The sequence below is a fragment of the Podarcis bocagei genome (assembly GCF_964188305.1).
Source record: "Podarcis bocagei genome assembly, chromosome: 1".
Classification (NCBI taxonomy): Eukaryota; Metazoa; Chordata; class Lepidosauria; order Squamata; family Lacertidae; genus Podarcis; species Podarcis bocagei.
In genome coordinates, this window is record NC_138125.1 from 45,405,099 (window position 1) to 45,424,239 (window position 19,141).

The window sequence follows — 19,141 nt, forward strand, 5'->3', positions numbered from 1 at the left end:
AAAGTAGTAATCACTAAATGGGTGATTTCAATAGATTTCAATAGATTTTAATGCTTTTTTAATTGTCTTTTGGTCTTTTGTAAAAACCAAACAGATAACACAACGGAGCATTTTAAGCCACAGGGGTTGAAATCCATAAGCATGGTAGTGCAGTAAAATAAAACAACAGGTTCTATATTAGGAAATCAGAATCACGTGGCACTAAATCATAAAAGGAAAGTAGGCATGTAGAAATATGGTAAGGAAAGTTGGCTTAAAAAGAACAAGGCTCGTCCTTCCAAAGGATTCCATGGAACAGGAAGCAGATTCCATGGTATAGGAAGCAGCCATTTGGATACAGTTACCTAGATTTCCAGTACAGATGAGCAGGAACCAACACATTTACTGGGTACCCCATAAGGGAAAAGGAACAGTTTTTTCTTATAACAATATCAATACTGATCTGCACCTGCAAATCTGAACATCCCGGGAACTAGAGCTGTGACCTTTTATCAGGTGAAACCTCAATGATTGGCAAAATTGGCAAAATCCCTGTAAGGATCTCAATGCTTTAGAAGCAGGGCTTATTAAAAAACCAATCATAGAATCTTATGTTAATAAGAGGTCTCTATTTCCTATGCAAATAAGGGTAATTTGAACAGAGCACTCTTAAAATGTTTAACTACTAGGCAGAACTAAGGGGGGGGGGGGGAGAGACACACACATAATGGCTACTTGAAAGCCCATGAGTTAATCTGACAGAAATTAGGGCATTATTCCAGATCATTGATGTGTTGATGGGCAACAACCAACTTGGCAGAAAGAAGTGGGAGGGAAGTTAGGTTCTTGTTGCTATGGCAACAGACTAGAAATGCATGTGAGACATGCTATAGGCTGGCAGAGTTGGCTGCAGTAAAAAAAAGGGGGGAGGGGTTGGATCTTTTTACCAATGGAAGCCAGAATGTCAGTCTAAGGGATTATGTGCATTATAGTTTCGCTCATTACAGGCCTAAACTTCAAGTTATACACACAAACTTGTGTTATAAAAGTCCAATAGCTGCTTTGGATTCATCTACAGGAGGGGGATTTGCTTCAGAAATAATAGCAAAGGAAGAGGAGTTGCCTGTTGCTTCTCTACTCTAAATGCCCCCAAACCACATCTTCCTTCATTATAATATTAATGACTGTGTCAGTATCTCTGTTCTCTGTGCTATGAAGAAACTCTTGCAATCTCAGTCTCTGTGAGAGGTAAGCAAAGGTGACTATATACACAGTGGTACCTCGGGTTACAGACACTTCAGGTTACAGACTCCGCTAACCCAGAAATTGTGCTTCAGGTTAAGAACTTTGCTTCAGGATGAGAACAGAAATTGTGCGGCGGCAGCGCGGCGGCAGCAGGAGGCCCCGTTAGCTAAAGTGGTGCTTCAGGTTAAGAACAGTTTCAGGTTAAGAACGGATCTCCGGAACAAATGAAGTACTTAACCCGAGGTACCACTGTATATGAATTTTGGACATTGTTTCATTTAATTTTTACGAGTCAGAATGTTTACTCTGTTCCCATTTATTTTGACAATATTTGGGCAAATCCCAAATTCATGAGAAACAAAGAAATCAATTACTAACATATTGGAGCTAAAAAAGTGGGGTCAGAAGTTGAGGGCCCCACGCGTGGGGGGATGTCATTGGGACTCCGTGGGCCAGTTCTACCCTCTCCTGCTGATGTGTGCTGTAGCCCCCAACAACATCATGTGTACATTCATTTGAAGGGGCTACAAATGAATACAAAACTTATCAGAAAAGAGCACCCCAAATGATCAAAGTGATGGAGCAACTCACCTATGAAGAAATTTTAGTTCAGAGAAAATGTGAGTAAGAGTTGCTATATGATACAAGTGTAGAAAAGAACCCTGGAAACTCTAATAATAATAATAATAATAATAATAATAATAATAATAATAATAATAATAATAATTTATTATTATTTGTACCCCGCCCATCTGGCTGGGTTTCCCCAGCCACTCTGGGCGGCTTCCAACAAAGATGAAAAATACACTAAAATGTCACATATTAAAAACTTCCCTGAACAGGGCTGCCTTCAGATGTCTTCTGAATGTCAGGTACCGGTAGTTGTTTATCGCTTTGACATCTGATGGGAGGGCGTTCCACAGGGTGGGCGCCACTACCGAGAAGGCCCTCTGCCTGGTTCCCTGTGACTTGGCCTCTCGCAGTGAGGGAACCGCCAGAAGGCCCTCGGCGCTGGACCTCAGTGTCCGGGCAGAACGATGGGGGAGGAGACGCTCCTTCAGATATACTGGACGGAGGCCGTTTAGGGCTTTAAAGGTCAGCACCAACACTTTGAATTGTGCTCGGAAAGGTACCGGGAGCCAATGTAGGTCTTTCAAGACTGGTGTTATATGGTCTCGGCGGCCGCTCCCAGTCACCAGTCTAGCTGCCGCGTTCTGGATTACCCCATGGGATTTCACTTCCTGAGAGCCCAGGTTTACAGCTGTGGGGGCCCCTCCTAGACTACGCAGTAGCGAGAAGTGACTTTTGCCAACTTAACCAGCTGATATGCCATCTCAACCCTATCAAGAGAAAGGACCTCACTTAGAATGTGGGTTGTGAAACCCTTGCAGCTCCTTTAATTCCTACATACCCATTTCCTATGCTTTGAAAATCAAAATAGGAGAACTACATTGATTGCATGGCGAATCATCGGAACTGTGGGAGAGCAACTGAACCATAGGTCATCTAGTGGGGCATCTGTGGGGCATCTAGTCCAGCCCCCTGTAATGCAGGAATCTTTTGCCCCATGGGTAGTTGGAAGAGAGCACCACATGCGAGATGGGGTGTTAATTAAGAGGGACACAAGGGGTTCACAGTCCTCATTACGCCAAGGTATGGATGGGCCCTTCCTTAGTTGCTCTGGTTCCATCAAGACTCAACTATTGTAATGTGCTCTTTGTGGGGCTGCCTTTAAACATGGTCCAGAAACTTAAAATGCAGAACGAAAAATCCATGCAGGTTTTGAAAGAAATAACTAAGGACGACAGAATTTAGATCTGTGATTTCTCGCCCAAAGCCACGCGGGTGCTTCATGCTTTCAAACTGCCACGTGTGTATACTCAGTATACATTCCTCCCCGGCTGTTCCTGCATGGAGGAAACGTATTACTTTATTTCAGAACTGGGCTTGGTGTCTGATACTGGCTTTTCCTTTCCCGTTGTTAGAAACCACCAATGTGTGTATTCATCTGAATGTTGGGTGAGGCCGACTTGGCCAGCGCGACGAAACTGCGTCTCTTTCCCCGGGTTGCTGGCGCAACAGGGGGTTGTTGGCGCGCGCGCTTCCAGCGCCCCTCTCGCGCCTCCCTCCAAAGGCGTAGAGAGGCCGCGACCACCCCCGAGAAGAAGCCCGCCATTTCCCACTCGGCGAGGCGGGTGGGAGCAGAGAGGGAGAAGGGCAATAAATAGACGGGCTGGATAAATATTCATGATGAGGCCGGTGATGTCACGATGAGAAGCCGGGCTCTGCCGTGTGGCCTCGCGAAAGCGCCATTTCCTGGAGGAGAAGAGGCGGAGAAGGAGCAGGAGGAAGGCGAGGAGAAGAAGGCGACTTGTTGAAGGAAGTCGCGGCGGCGGCGGCAGAGCAGAAGCGGCGAGAGGGGGAGCTCCGAGCCCGGCCGAGGCGAGCGGCGCTTGCTCGCCGACTGAACTCCGCGTACCGCGCGAGGCCGGCAGGGGGGGGAACTCCTCGGCTCGCGGATCTTGGATTACAAGCGCAGCGAGCGGAGGAGGAGGCGGGTCAGCCAGCCGGGAGCGAGCGCTGGTGCGGCTCCCCAATCTGCCGCCACCTCAGGCTCCCCTGCCTCGCTTGCCCTGCCAGGTCCCTCTCTCACGAGCGCGCGCGTGGGAAGGAGAGACCCTCGACGCGGCGGGACCCCCAGCCCTGCTGCTGCTGGAGGCGCCCAGCGCATTCCCGAATTTGAGGGCATCGCTTTGGCTCTCCTCGCGGCTTCCCCTCCCTCCCTCCCGATTCCGCTCTCCCCCCAACATCCCCAAACCGCCTCTCCTTCTCGTTCGCCTCCTCTCCCCCCGCCCCCCACCCCCGTTTCATTTCTTCCTTGGAAGCGAGCGGAGGCAACCCGGCGTGGAGGAGGATGACAAAGATGATGATGTGGAAGAGATGGAGATGAAGCAGACTATGCAGATCCGGGAACTCCTGTTGCTGCTGCCGGCACTATGGGCTCTCCTTCTGCGGGACGTCGCGGCTGTCACAGGTAAGGCGGAGAAGGCATGACTGACCCCATGGACTTACTTGGCTGGTTGCTACCCTCCTCCCCGCGCTCCCTCTCCGGACTCGTTGGGGATGCCTCTCCTCACCTCCCACCCCAACTTTGTCCCTGTGGGAGCCCTTGCTCAGGTCTGACCTCTTGCGCGGATCTGGTCTAAAAATGCCCTCTTGATTTGATCCAGAAATGGGAATCCCTCCGCCTCGCGCGCGCCCAACCCCGTCCTTTGCTGGCTTGTTCAGGCGGTTCAGCAGACAAACAAACAAAACCCCTCGCGTTGACAGTTCACTTTTTCTCCCGGAAGGGACTCCCGTGAAGAGTTAGGAACAAGAGCTGGCTGCCACTCTTAAGTATAGCGGCCATACATCCCAGTGTGTTGTGGAGCTGGTCTAAATCAGAGTTGCTGGTCTGAGCTGAAACAAATTACAGAACTTAATTGGGGGAATGTGTCTCTTCCCCACCCCTTACTTTCTTTGTCGAGTATCCTTTATTTGGATTGTGTATTGTTATTATTTCATTTTCCACCTTGTTGCTGTGCACATCAATAGTATCTGCAGCAGAGTCAAGCTTGTAGTTCTTCTATTTTCTGAATTTGACTCGCTTCCCCACGGGCCCCTTGCTATCTGCAGAAAGCCAGCTCTTCCAAAGAGAATGAATGCAGTCTTGGAGCTGTCACGATTTCAGATCTCACACCCCTGTTGTGAAATATGATCTCTTCACCTAAGTGCCTTAAGCGCCTCATTACTTTTCCAGAGGTCCTGATTGAGGGCACAGCAACACTTACTGGCCCCAAGGGGACTGCTCTGAGGCTGGCATATTTGGAGGTGGAGGGGAAAGTCAGAAAATCTCAGATTGGATTGACATTCCTTGAAGCCATATTTTGGCAGCTAATCTATGGAGTACATCTGTTTTGAAATATTCATGTCTTTAAAAGACCACTTGCTTTGACTGGCGTAATAATCACTGGAAATTTTGATATTAGGGTTTGCTTATTGAGCAGGCACTTAAATGTGTGTAAGGCTTTTGCCACCTAATTAATAAAAATAACTTATATTTTTGTATTTCTATATTGACCTCCTTGTTCTGTGTAACTTCTCCTTTTTCTGTGTAACCATGCGTTCATCATTATAGCAAGATATCTGTGAGATACACACACACACCAGTGATAAAAAAACTTTGGGAAACTTAAAATCCCCATGTGTGCTCATTGAGTATTCATTGTATTCATAGGGTATTTTGGGAATGCACAGTGTTCTGTCTATTGTGACCCATTTGGTGATGGCATAAAAAGAGACATTCCTGTGAATGCTGCAATCGCAGAATATTTCCATTGCAGCAATATTTCCTCCTTTATTTAACATAACATAATCCTAAATACTCTTACTAGGGAGTAAGTCCTAGTGAGCCCAGTCAGAACTCACCGGTACTTCTGAGAAATCATACATAGAGTTACATGGTTAGTATACATCATGAAGGTAAAGTAGTTATTCATTTCTACAGGTATCTCATGATTTCACCTCCAATAGACATAGTCGGTTGGGGAGACAACTGAAAGGATTCCAAACATTTATATTGAGAATTCATCTTCCTGTGGAATTGAACTAGCCTAAATAAAGCACTAATGAGTGAAACTGAATATGTGGCATGCTGGCACAAGGTGCAGTTTCTCAGTGTTGCTTGATAGGACGGGAGCCCACCTGTAGGTGAATCTGATGCTCTTGGCTGGGCTAGTCTTCAGGTTTCTAGCTCCTGATCTGAAGACACAGCAAGGTACATTAACAGATCCAGGACACCTGCTGACTCCAGCCTTGATAACTGTGATGATCCATTTTCCCACTATTCTACTGGAATAGGAGTTACTCTCCCTGAATGATGTCTAGTGTCGTCGTGTTCTGTCTGGGCCATGAGCTGACAGTTTTAGGTGGGAGCTGTCAGGCATCAGTTTCCAGGCTTAGGTGCTTTGTATGCTTGAAGGCTGGAGTCAAGGCTGGGTGGCGGGTGGCGCTGTGGGTAAAAGCCTCAGCGCCTAGGGCTTGCCGATCGAAAGGTCGGCGGTTCGAATCCCCGCGGCGGGGTGCGCTCCCGCTGCTCGGTCCCAGCGCCTGCCAACCTAGCAGTTCGAAAGCACCCCTGGGTGCAAGTAGATAAATAGGTACCGCTTACCAGCGGGAAGGTAAACGGCGTTCCGTGTGCTGCGCTGGCTCGCCAGATGCAGCTTTGTCACGCTGGCCACGTGACCCGGAAGTGTCTCCGGACAGCGCTGGCCCACGGCCTATAGAGTGAGATGGGCGCACAAACCCCAGAGTCTGTCAAGACTGGCCCGTAACGGGCAGGGGTACCTTTACCTTTACCTTATGCTTGAAGGCTGGAGTCAATATAAATCAAAGTTGTCCATTGGCTGAGCAAGCATAAGTAGATGAGAGTAAAAAGACAACAGAGGCTAGGCTGGAAGACAAACCTAATACACTGGCACCACATTGACAGTACCCTATGGTGCCATGTTTTCAGTTCCCTATGATATAAAGTTGACAGCATCATAACCAGGAACAAAACTGACCAGCATTATATACAATTCCCAGCCAATCAGAGTCTGCAAATGTTCTTTAAAATATGGAAAGGTGAGAAAAGTCTGTGGCAGGAGTGAATGGCCTGTGGCCCTCCATATGTTGTTGAACTACAACTCCCATCATCTTTAACTATTGTCCATGCTGACTAGGGCTGGTGGGAGTTGGAGTTCTATGACATCCAGAGAGCCACAGGTTAGGCACCCCTGGCTATGGTCCATTCCAAGTTCCAGGTTTGTTGTGGACCAGTTCAGTCATTACAGCAGTTATCCAGAACCTGTAGGAAATGCTGCTGCTGCTGCTGCTGACTATGCATGGTGGCTATCATGCTGTACAATGTGCCCCTTTGCATGAAGAGCCTCCATGTCAGGAGCAAGATAGTCCAAAGGTTCTAGCATGGAGCCCATATTCATTGACATAATAAACAGCTCCCATATGTTATGGTCATGATGTGGAGCCCCCAACTCCGAGGTCCCCTCTACAGTATACACAAAGGACCTGGGGCTCTGGTCCTGCACACTTGGCATCTGAGAGAAAAGATTGCTCTCCCATGCAGACATGTTTCTCCAGTTTCCCATTTTCTTCCCTTAAGAATGCATTTTGGATTCCTTTTCTGGCAGTAATCTGCATTCTCAGAGAATTAAAGTTAACAAGCTGCCGTGCAAAAGAACTTAGCAGCACTGGGTTGTTGTCAAGTTTGGATAGCATATCGTTTCTGTAAAGAAATAGATGGCTGTTCCCTAATTGTCTTGGGAACAGTGGATGATTAAAGGCAGAGACCCATAGGAACCAGGCCTGGCAAGCAAGTACAACTCACAGGGTGTTCCCAGTGCTGCACTGTTTCCTGCTGAGCGTTTGTCAGGGGTGGTGGTGAAATGTAGAAGGTCTCTTTCCCAGTCATGCCATTTCCTCCTTTCATGACAAGACACACTTTGCAGTTGGGCAGGATTTTCTGCCCACATTGGACCCAAAAGGTGGAGCAGCTCAGCTAACTTCCCAGGCTGCCAAGTTGTCAGCTGAACTAACAGAGAAAGCCATCCCGGTTTGCGAGGAATGTTTATTATGTTTCCTACATAATATAATTGTATACAGTTACATAATTGTTGTCAATTCTCTAAGCAGCTGCCATCTGGCTAGGAAAGGTAGGTGGCTAAGAGCCACACTGCTTCTTGAGTCCAAATCTGTAAGAATTGCGAAGCTGCACCTCCTAATTGAGCAACATCTTTTGATTTCCATAATCATTACATTGTGAAGAGATGTTAATGACTAGGTTTTAATTATCTCTGTGCGTGAGAGCTTAATTAGGTAACAATCAGGGTTGGAAATTGGGAAAATATATGTATGTGTGTGTGCATGTGTACACACTCAATATATATTAAAATTAATCCCTTCTCTTTCCAAACCTTCCTATCGCTTAACCATTCACCCTTTTCCTTTCATCAAGCGCCAAAAGAAGACTAAAGCCAATTGGTCCCTTAAAAATTCCTTCTCTCTGTGCAAAATGCATCCTCCTTGTACTTTGCCCAGTACACTCCTTCAAATGTGACTTGCACTGTGATTTCTTGGAACCACAGCTGAGGGTGGGAATGTAAATCTTAAGTTGCCTCCCAGATATATCAATGCTTGTGTGTTATTAACCCTGTTAGCCAAGTGCATTACTGAAAGCTGAGCAGTCTTGTTGCCACAGGGTGCTGCCTACATTTCATAAGATTGCTTGTCATGTCATGCGTGTGTTTTAGGTGTATGTGGCGTGGCTATGCAGGGCTTGTTATATTCAGTTAGAGGGAGAGCTGAGAGGGAGGATGGTACACACACTCACACACCATTTATGTCATTGTTGAATCAAATAATAAGGGGTTAGATCATGTTTCTTAGTGGCATGATTAATTCCTTAGCCCAACAACAACAAATGCTGCGTCTGAACATAAAGTATTATTTTGCCAGCTTCATCGCTCTTAGCAATTTCCACTAAGTTTACAGGAACAACAAAAGCGAGAAAAATTACAAGGAGTGCAGCATGGGAACCAGTGAATTAACAGGCTTTGTAATCCAATAAAAGTCCCAATAAAAGAACAACATGCTTTTCCCCTACAGAGGTTCTCTAGTAGGGAATAACATTACTGATTTTTGCAGGTGGGCTGTACTAACCACAGTTGGGTCCCCTGACACTAGCTTCATGTTCTTACTCTTGCACAAACAAAAAAATCTCCTAATTGCTTTATCAGTCTTATGTAGCAGTATGAGCAATTGCTAGCATGCCATAGAAATATGAATGCAATTAAGTTATGTACGCAGGGGGATCCTATGGTCCTGGTACCCTGGGCACATCCTAGCGGGGCATCTTGGAAAGCCAGTGTCACGGCAGGCCTAGTACTCCCTGAGGTGGTAAACCTGTGTCTGGGCACTTCAGACTGCTGCTGAGAGCTCACATAAATGAATGTGCCTTCATACAAAAATCCCACTTGACATAGGGTGCTTTCAGATGTGAGGTTGTTCAGGTACCATGAGTGGATTATTAGAAGCAGAATATTTTTTTTTAAGCCTGTTGGATTTTCTGCAGAAAAGGTTGTTGTTGTTTAGTCGTTTAGTCGTGTCCGACTCTTCGTGACCCTATGGACCAGAGCATGCCAGGCACTCCTGTCTTCCACTGCCTCCCACAGTTTAGTCAAACTCATGCTGGTAGCTTCGAGAACACTGTCCAACCATCTCATCCTCTGTCGTCCCCTTCTTGTGCCCTCCATCTTTCCCAACATCAGGGTCTTTTCCAGGGAGTCTTCTCTTCTCATGAGGTGGCCAAAGTATTGGAGCCTCCGCTTCAGGATCTGTCCTTCCAGTGAGCACTCAGGGCTGATTTCCTTAAGAATGGATAGGTTTGATCTTCTTGCAGTCCATGGGACTCTCAAGAGAGTCTCCTCCAGCACCATAATTCAAAAGCATCAATTCTTCGGCAATCAGCCTTCTTTATGGTCCAGCTCTCACTTCCATACATCACTGCTGGGAAAACACATCTGGAACCACCCTTAGAGAATTAGGTGTTGGAGAGCCTAACCTCCTCCCTCATGGGCTGGTTTTCTATATAGAGGAACATTCAGTAATCTGAACTCTCCCCTGGGACCTGTAACTAGGTGATAGTTACAGTACTATGCTCAGTCTGCTGTAGGGTCAATAGAACAGCAATCCAACATACATCCAAAGCAGGGGTTGGGAAATGTTTTTGCCCAGAGGGCTACCTTCATCTCTGTCCCTGCCCCTGCGGGCAGACTTTGACAGGTAGGTGGAGCAACCCACTTGTCAATCATTTGGTGTCATGATGTCAGCTGATAGGGACCCACCCACTTGTCAAAGTCACTTATGCAGCTGTAGCTTTGCCAGGGGGCATGAGGAACATTACGCTGGGGGCCCACTCAGCTCTGGCACCAACCCTGTTCACTGTTTTTTAATGAGGAGCCTCACTTGTAGAGTACTGAGTGATGTAGTTCCTCTGCCTTTGAAAGCTGTCCTACAGAGGGGGAAAAGATAAACTTTGTGCATCATCACATTTCAATTCTGTGTCCTATTGCACCTGATACGTTGCTGCCAGGCAGTCTGGCAAATCAAAGGAGCCCCAAGGAGGACAATTTGTTGCAGGCCCCCAGGGGGATAGTTGGCTTCCTACTGGTCATTTCTGTGGTGGGCTTCACTTGTGGTCTGCATGACACTGAGAACAGGGTGCCTACTTTCCCCCGTGCACTATGAATGGCTGCCTGGTTGCCTGTGGAGGAACAGGAGGAACCTGGGGGTGACTCATGGTTAGCAGATGCACACAACAGTTCCCTTTACAATGTTCTCCTTGAGGATTGCTACTTGAGTAAACAGAAGAAAGAGTGCTATCACCCACCTAGTTCCATTATGCATGCCTCAGCCTAGCTGCCCATTGTATCAGTGGCAATTCCTCTAATGTCAGTTTTTTGGAGGGTCACCTGTCAGGAAGGGAAATGTAACCACTGCGACGGTTACTCAACTCATCCACTGTAGGGAGTTGCATACTCTGCACTTTGGGTTTGTCTTGCTCCATGTGCCAAAGCTCTGGTCCCATCAAGAAGAATATATCACAGATGTTTGGCCAGAAGAGACAATAGGCAGAGTGCGGTGTCTGGTGTTCGCTAACAAATGTGACAAAGCCCTTCATTGCCTTTGCCTGTGCATCATCAGAGTTTTTCTGGGTTCTGCATAAAACATGCTACTTACAATGTGCTCCCATGTACAGGATACTCTTGCTATCCGCTGTTGAGTAAGGGAGGGTTGTCAAGCAGCTTTCCCATGTTGCAGGCTTGATGACATTCTGTGACCGTGGGTGTCTGTGTGCTTTGTGCATACACATTTCTTTCTTTCAGAGAGGGAGTTAGAGGAGGGGTGAAGGAAGCCTGTGTCCTAATTTGAGACATGATCTTATTCTCCCTGGTGACTCCCTCTACCTTGCTTAACATTTTGGGGAACCTTATCCTTGCAGCCGAAGTTAGAGGGGTAGAGTTGAGGCTCTTGTTGAGAGTTCATGTCTGGGTCCTGAGAAAAGTACCTGTTAGCAAGACTCCAGAAAAACAAGTGCTATTCATGATCATTCATTTACTTTCATCAGACTGTTGGGTACTGTTGCTGGTGTACAGTGTTTGCTTCATGTGCAGTGTCTCACCATCAACTTAAGCACCAATGAATCTCCACCTTTGCGTGTTCCTTGAAATCAGAATGATTCAGCCCCATTATGTGCATTTTGATATCTGAAATCTGTATTTTCCCTCCTGGGGCTTTTATACCCTTGATGGGATGCCATGGTTGGCTGCAGAGGTGATAGAAATTCGATCCTTGACTAAGCCTCTAAAGGCATTAAAAACAACAACAAACAAACACCTCCCAGCATGTTACAGTAGAGGAAAAGGCTACTCTGGGGAAGATCTAGTACTTGCTACTTCCAAAATCAACTTGTTAAAACAGAGTGAACCATCACTGCCTCTCATGCTGTAAATACTATTTATTTGTTTGCTGTGGGTTATAAACAATGCTGCACACACAGAGTTCCACTCACGCATGGAACGTCCACTTCCTCTCCCTGTGTGTCACCAAAACCTGCTCCAGAGGGTCCTCCAATCCTCTGGAGCATATTTTGAGGGGGTGTGGGGGACTCCAGGGGAGAGCAGAAGCGGGGAAAGTTTTGTTGTATAAGTGGAAGCCTGTTGTGCAAGTAGAACAAAAGCACTGGATACAACCCTCTGCCTATTTATTTTTAATGGAATTTATATACTCGCCCCCTTTCCATTGGCATGCTGAAGCTGATAAATAAAGTCAGCACTGCACAAAGTAGTTGCAGAAACTCAAGACAAAACTATTATAATAAAGACTATTATGATGAAAACCCATCAATAATTGGATAGGAAATTGACGGCTGGCACTTTCCTATTCTGCCAATGGTTAATACCTACAGCAGAGATGGTACAAAAGGCCTGGTCTTCTCTGGAAATTGGCAGCCACATTTTAATCCTCTACCTTGCAGCTTATTTACCATCTTGCTTATTTTCTTCCTTCCCACATATGCTCATCTTCTCCCCAAGCGTTCAAACAGCTTGCATCAGTGTTTATGCAGCTAACGTATTCCATACATTTTTCTTATTGTGGACGCAATAGCTTTCTCCACCCACTCACTTAAACACATTTGAGAGCCCTGGAGCACATTCTGAATGCGTCGAACCCCTCCACCTCCACCCCAAAGGAAATCTGAGAAACGCCACCACCTGCAAATGAATTGGTGACACTCATCCAAATGGGGAATGAGATCAGAAATTTGGCACTGCCTCCTGGGTTTGGGGGTTGCCTGGCTACTGGTTGAAATAATCCCACAGCACAACATTAAGAAGGAAAGGGAGAAAAGTATGCTCTGTAAATGGTTAGTTTCCTTTCATGCCAAGGCTCTTCACCAGCCTTTTCTTCCGTAGTGTTTGCAAAACTGCTTGGGAGTTTTTGCAATAAAGAGAAAGTGCTTGCCGAACAACCCCTCCCCCCATGAATAACTTTCTAAAATGTCAGCTCTTTTCATAGGCGTAGATCAAAAGCCACAGTTTCCCAAAAGCGCATGAATATTAGCTGGCAGCCAGAAATCCAGAGAGAATTTTTGGCGGAATTTGTGCTACTGTTCTGAGAATAGCACTTTCAAAAAGCATTGTCAGGGCACAGCTGCAGGGATGTCTTCTGCATCTGTATCTACCACTGACAGGTTGCTACTGTATGGCTTTCACCCTGCTGATCTCCAGATTGGCATGTTGTTAACGAAGCCCTGCATGGATTTAACCTCCTCCATTATTCCCTAACTGGAATTTCTGTACTCTCATTCTATAATCATTCGGCAAATGTAATAAAGCTCTGATGAGGCGTTCAGGTGCCTGCATGTTCTGTTCTCTGGATGTATTGTTGCACTGTGGACCACCAACCTTGGCTAATTTGCTGTATTCCCGACCTCCTCGCTCCCCTTTTGTGGGTGTGGAGAGGAGGGAGGTTGCTTTCTTCCAGGTACAAAGGCTACTGGAATGCCAGTCAAACTGAAGGTGTCCCAGGGACAGCCTGTGAAGCTGAATTGCAGCCTCGAGGGAATGGAAGACCCAGAGATGCTGTGGATCAAGGATGGAGCTGTGGTGCAGAGCGTAGACCAGGTGTACATCCCGGTAGATGAAGAACACTGGATTGGGTTCCTCAGGTAGGACTGATGTACAGAACAAGGGCTTCCAAGTTATATTACATTATTAATTACTGTCATCATCTTCATTATCATTATCACCATCGTCACTACCACCTGCATTTTTTTATCTTGTGACACACCTCTGGTCACTTAGTGAGCTTTGTGGTTCAATGGACATTTGAATCCTAGTCTCCCCAGTCCTAACTGTTGCACTCTATGGCACTTGGAGTCAGAGCTCAGTGCATTCCACATATTTGCTGTGCAAAATATGGGGTTGGCTCCTTGGAATTCCACCCAAATCTTTTTGTCTTCCCTTGTTTAAAATCTCAGGTGTGTGCCTAAGACCTTTCCCCATTCTTGTAGCTGATAATAATACTAAGTATTTGAATAGCACCTCAAAGCGCTCAAATGTGATCTAGTGTGATCCAAGCAGTAACTCTGTAAGTGCACCAGTATTATTATCTCCCAGATTTCAGATAGGAAGCCTGAGGCTGAGAGAGTGCCTTTACTAAGGCCACCTACTGAGTTCATGGCAGAGGTGAGATCCGAACTGCAGACTTTCTGATTCATAGCTCGTAACTGTTCTGCTGCAGCTACACCAACCCTCCAGTTGTGGAGGAAAGCATAAAGGCAAATGAGCAACAGTCTGGTAAAAAATATCAGAAACCAGAGGTAGTCTGAACAAGGCTTTCATTGGTCAAAATGAGGTTTAGCTCCTTCCCCCACATTTTCTAATGGTTGTTTCCCAGCCTTACTCAGCACTATCTTCATGACCATCTCCTATTTTATTCATCACCCCAATATAAAATTTTGGTGTGTGGGACCTTGGGAATGGAGGGAGGCAGAGAGGACTAGATTCCTCCCTAAGATTGGCCAGGAGGGCTGATTTCCCACAGGAGTGTTCAGGCAAAAGAAAGGCTTCTGTTGTAGTCAAGGTTAATTGATAAAGAAGAGGGGCAGGTGCAGTCCATTTGCTAAGACCCAGTGTTTTAAAAACTCGCATTGCATTTCTTTCTGTGCCTGGTGCAGAACTTTGCTATAGAAGGAGGAGCTGAGCTGAGCCAAACCAAACCAGTTTGGTTTCCATTCTCTAATTTTTCACAGGCTTGCAAGATGGCTTACAGAATAAAAGCAAATTGTTGGGGGGGAAATGTACACTGCAATCTGCTCAATGGGGCTTGGTCTAGAGTAGTCAGTAGCAAGTGGCATGGTGGGGGAGCCCTCTTCAGATAACCTCTGGTTGGTCGCAGTGCTGTTGCTTACCAGGAGGTAGAGGGGGAAGGGCAAGGATAGCATGGTACAAGCCTACCAGTGGGAACACCAGATTGGTTCAACTCACTGTTGCATCGGCACCACACCAGCCTCCTCCCCCACCAGATTACCTCTCCACCTCCAGGTAAGCATCAGCAATGCAACCGGCCAACAATTAGGTGAGTGGCAGAGCCTCGCCATGTCATCAGCTACTGTGAATAGTCATATATAGCAGGTGTGAGGAACCTGTGCCTCCCCACTTGTTGCTGAATTACAACTCCCAATGGACAAATGGACAGGGATGATGGGAGCTAAAGTTCAGCAACATCTGGAAGGCCAAAGGTTCCCTGCACCTGATTATATAGCACTAATGCAGTCAAAGAGGATGCACCATTAACCAAAACCATTCCAGTTCAGTCTAGGACATCTTGAGGTGTACTGGCGCCTGAAATGGCCAGCCCAACCTTTTCTCATGTTTGGTAGTTCCATTAGGCAGGAAGGCCCAGAGAGGCTATTAAGCTCCTTAGGGATGTAGGGAGTTGCCTTATACTGATCAGACCTTGGTCCATCTACATACCGCAAGTATTGCTTACACTGACTGGCAGCACCTGTCCAGGGTTTCAGGAAGAGGTCTTCTATCCTAGGGACCTTCTGCAAAGCAAGTGCACTACCACGGAGTTACAGCCCTTCCCTCAATTCCCCTGTGTGGTTCTCTAAGACCAGCATTGGCAGCAGATGTTGTTTCCGCCACCACTGATTGCATGTTCATGCTGCATTTGTCCTTCTGATACTGAGAGCTTTCCCCTTTTCTGGCCTAGCCTGAAGGCAAATGACAAGGAAAGCTTTACAGCCCCCCTTTCACCTTGTTTGTTCCAATGTGCTCTGCGGCAAAACTGGAGATGTACTTAAAAGTTTCCTTGCTCTCATTTATTCCCACCATGTCCCTTCCTTCTCTCCTGGTCTCTGACTAAAAAGAGATGCCCTAATTAAAATCAGACTTCTGAGACTAGATCGGAATCCTGTTGGGAGGGGAGAGGATGTGTCATACAAACCAAGTCTTAGTCATCCCCGCAAGAGATGTTCCAGCACATTTACTCCATCATTTAGATCAAGCCAAGCGTTCTGCATTTGGGCCAATTATCATAGGGTAAAATATTCAAGGGTAGTTTGCTTAGGATGTTGCGGCAGGGCAGGTACAGCAGGTGGGCTGGGGGTGGGAGAGGAAAAGTGCCAGTCATCTTTCCAGATACTGTTTGCAAGTACAGTAATTACTGCAACAATTGCCACAAGGATACAAGAATTACCTATTCCCAAATCCATCTCTCCAGGCCTTTTGAATTAAATAGTTACTTGAGAATCTTGGATTCCCAACAGAGCCCTTGAAATGAAAATGTGCTCCTGGAAACACTTGTTTTACAAGGAGCCGGGATGGGTGGAGAGAGGATATATTGCTGCATTACAGCAAACAGCATTGAAATAGCACCTCTGGCAGCCCTAATTAAATACCCTGTAGGCTGTTGCACTGATGTCTGATTTAGCAAATTGATAGGCGGATCAGGAAAAGCTGAGAGTGGAGCTGCTGGTTGTCCCTTCCCAATCAGAATGACACTTGATCACTTGAGTTTCATATGGTCACCCTGTGATGATCTGCCACAGCTGGAATTGGTAGGGGTTGGACTGGCTTTGTCCTGCGGCTATCGCAAGCTGAAGCCGTACAAAGCTGTTTTCAGTCTGATATAAATTGATATATGTGTCTGAACTTGAGGAACTGTGGACAGAATTTCTCCCTTGGTTCATAGCAACATTCTATGCATTCAGTTACTCTCTACCCTGCTTCCCACTTTGTAAGAAAAGATTAGTATGTGAAATATTTATTTAGGTTTATGCGGTGCTGAATAAGGCCAGAGATGAAGAGCTCCAGCTCTGAGTCATCACCTTGATGAGGGAATGTTTGCTCCTTCCCTTTCGCTCTTGTCTAACCAAAACATTTGCTTTCTCCGCATGTTTCTAGACTCTAGTCTCAGGGTTAGAGCGGCTTGGCAGACTCTTTCTTCCAAGATGAGGACAGTTAGACTTCCTGGAACCAGGGAGTTAGCTAAGTCACGTACAAAGCTGTTTTCAGTCTGATATAAATTGATATATGTGTCTGAACTTGAGGAACTGTGGACAGAATTTCTCCCTTGGTTCATAGCAACATTCTATGCATTCAGTTACTCTCTACCCTGCTTCCCACTTTGTAAGAAAAGATTAGTATGTGAAATATTTATTTAGGTTTATGCGGTGCTGAATAAGGCCAGAGATGAAGAGCTCCAGCTCTGAGTCATCACCTTGATGAGGGAATGTTTGCTCCTTCCCTTTCGCTCTTGTCTAACCAAAACATTTGCTTTCTCCGCATGTTTCTAGACTCTAGTCTCAGGGTTAGAGCGGCTTGGCAGACTCTTTCTTCCAAGATGAGGACAGTTAGACTTCCTGGAACCAGGGAGTCAGCTAAGTCACGTTCTGCAAACAGGAATTGCATGGCACTTGGCTAATTAATTCGTGCAGTATTTCAAGATAAGCACTTATTTCTCCCATGTGGGTGCTAAAGATCCCTTCACCGTTTTGAAAAGGGTAACCTCTCCTCCAATCTCTGTCTCAGTCTCCAAAATCATATGTCTCTGGTGAAAGGGCTGTAGCTCAGTGATGGAGTATCGCTTGCAGGTTCGCCAGCATCTCCAGGTAAGGCTGGGGAAGGCCGTCTTTGAAATCCTGCCAATCAATTTGGACCGGGGAGGCACAACGTAGTGCCCTCCATGTCTCCCATCAGCTCCAGCCAGCATGGCTAGTGATCAGGGGTGATGGGAATTGTAGCCCCAACAATATATGCAGAGTAGAGTACTAGAGGGACCATTATTCTTACTCAGGACAAGGCAGCTTCCTATGTTCCTGACCTATTTTCTGTCACTTGTGGTATGGCATATGCTTTGCACTGATTGGCTAATCTTCTCTAAAGAGCTCCTTCTGCTTTGTGGTACCCACACAAATATGTGGAAGCCTCGCCACATGGTTTATTGCTTTCCCTGCATATTCAGGCTGGATGCAGTCATGGGCCACTGTAAGGCCACAATTTAACATGTTCTCTGGAATCCTGGAAAACAAGTGCTTCTCAGGATATGGCAAACTGCATTCCTTTTGCAGAGCCAAAAACCAGCGGTGACACTTGTGCTTTGCATTCAGCAAGTCCTGGGTTCATTTGCTGGCATCTACAGCTGACATAAACCTGGGTTGCAGATGTGAGAAAAGCCTCTGTGTGAGGCTTTGGGCAATTGTTTGCAGTAATGGGCCAAATAGAGCCGGGGCCTTGTAGTTAGGACAGCTTCCTGTGATCACACGAGTACACGCTGAAGCAGGAAGGATTTCCTATTTTGGAAATGGCTCCAATGTTTGTAGATCACTGGATGGAATTGGAAGAGCTTGTGATGACAGCTGCTTGTTTATGCCACAGTGCCATTTACCATTCATCGCTCTCTCAACACTTTAGCTTGAAGTCTGTGGACCGGAAAGACTCTGGGAAGTACTGGTGCCAAGTGGAGACCAACGGGAAGAAAGAAGAATCACAGCAAGTGTGGCTCATTGTGGAAGGTAAGGGCCCTGTCACTGGCTCTTGCCCAAGGCAGGCATGCTGAGGACGCAATAGTTGGCTGCATGTGGAAATTGTGAGAAGAGACTGCCTGGCTGACGTTGGCTCATTTCCAGTGTCTGTGCTGCTATGACCAAAACAATTATGCTGTCACGGCGACCATCTAAAGATCAGAAGAGAGTGGTAGCTGGTGTAGGGGACCTATCACACAATTTTTGCTGGGTCTTTAGTTCTGCAAAATATTGAGTGCTTCCAACATTATGTTTGCCAACTTTCATTTGAAAGCATGCCCAAGAAACAGCTAGAATTAGCATCTTCATAATGTTTTAATGGTGAGTGTGATGTCAGATAGGTTAACTATAGAATGAGGGCTCCAGAGAGCCTACCAAAATATGTGTCTGACCCTTCAGATGATATGAGAATCCATGTCTTCCATTTTCTGGCTTCTCCATATGCATGTTTAGACAATGTCAGACTCTGGGGCTTAGCCTTGCAATTGGCTGCTGTGGGGCATGAGTCTGCATCAGGTTACGGGCTACTCAGATGAGTAAGAAGCAGAAGACATGGTCAGAGAGAGGTACTGGATCAGGCAAAACAAAAGCAGAAAACTGACAACCCCACAGGGTTAGTGGTAATAGACATGGCCAAAGAGAGAGACCAGAGTCTAGTACCAGATTGGGCAGAACTAAAGTACCAGAAGCAGAGACATAATTGAAAGGTGCCCTGGAGGTTAGGTA

The 19,141-nt window shown here is 46.4% G+C and overlaps 1 protein-coding gene across 2 annotated transcripts in view; it reads left to right on the top strand.

Annotated features, from left to right (window-relative positions):
- Nucleotides 1–3,396: 3,396 nt before the first annotated feature.
- TYRO3 (TYRO3 protein tyrosine kinase) overlaps nt 3,397–19,141 on the top strand; it is a 66,637-nt gene continuing 50,892 nt past the window's right edge. Inside the window, exons 1-3 of one of the 2 annotated variants that reach the window (XM_081208179.1) lie at nt 3,397–4,258; nt 13,345–13,552; nt 18,306–18,406. In XM_081208179.1, coding sequence (XP_081064305.1) covers nt 4,165–4,258; nt 13,345–13,552; nt 18,306–18,406 — 403 coding nt within the window. In that variant the 5' untranslated portion in view covers nt 3,397–4,164. The remainder of the gene's footprint in view (nt 4,259–13,344; nt 13,553–18,305; nt 18,407–19,141) is intronic. The other variant, XM_081208178.1, reaches the window with a different exon arrangement.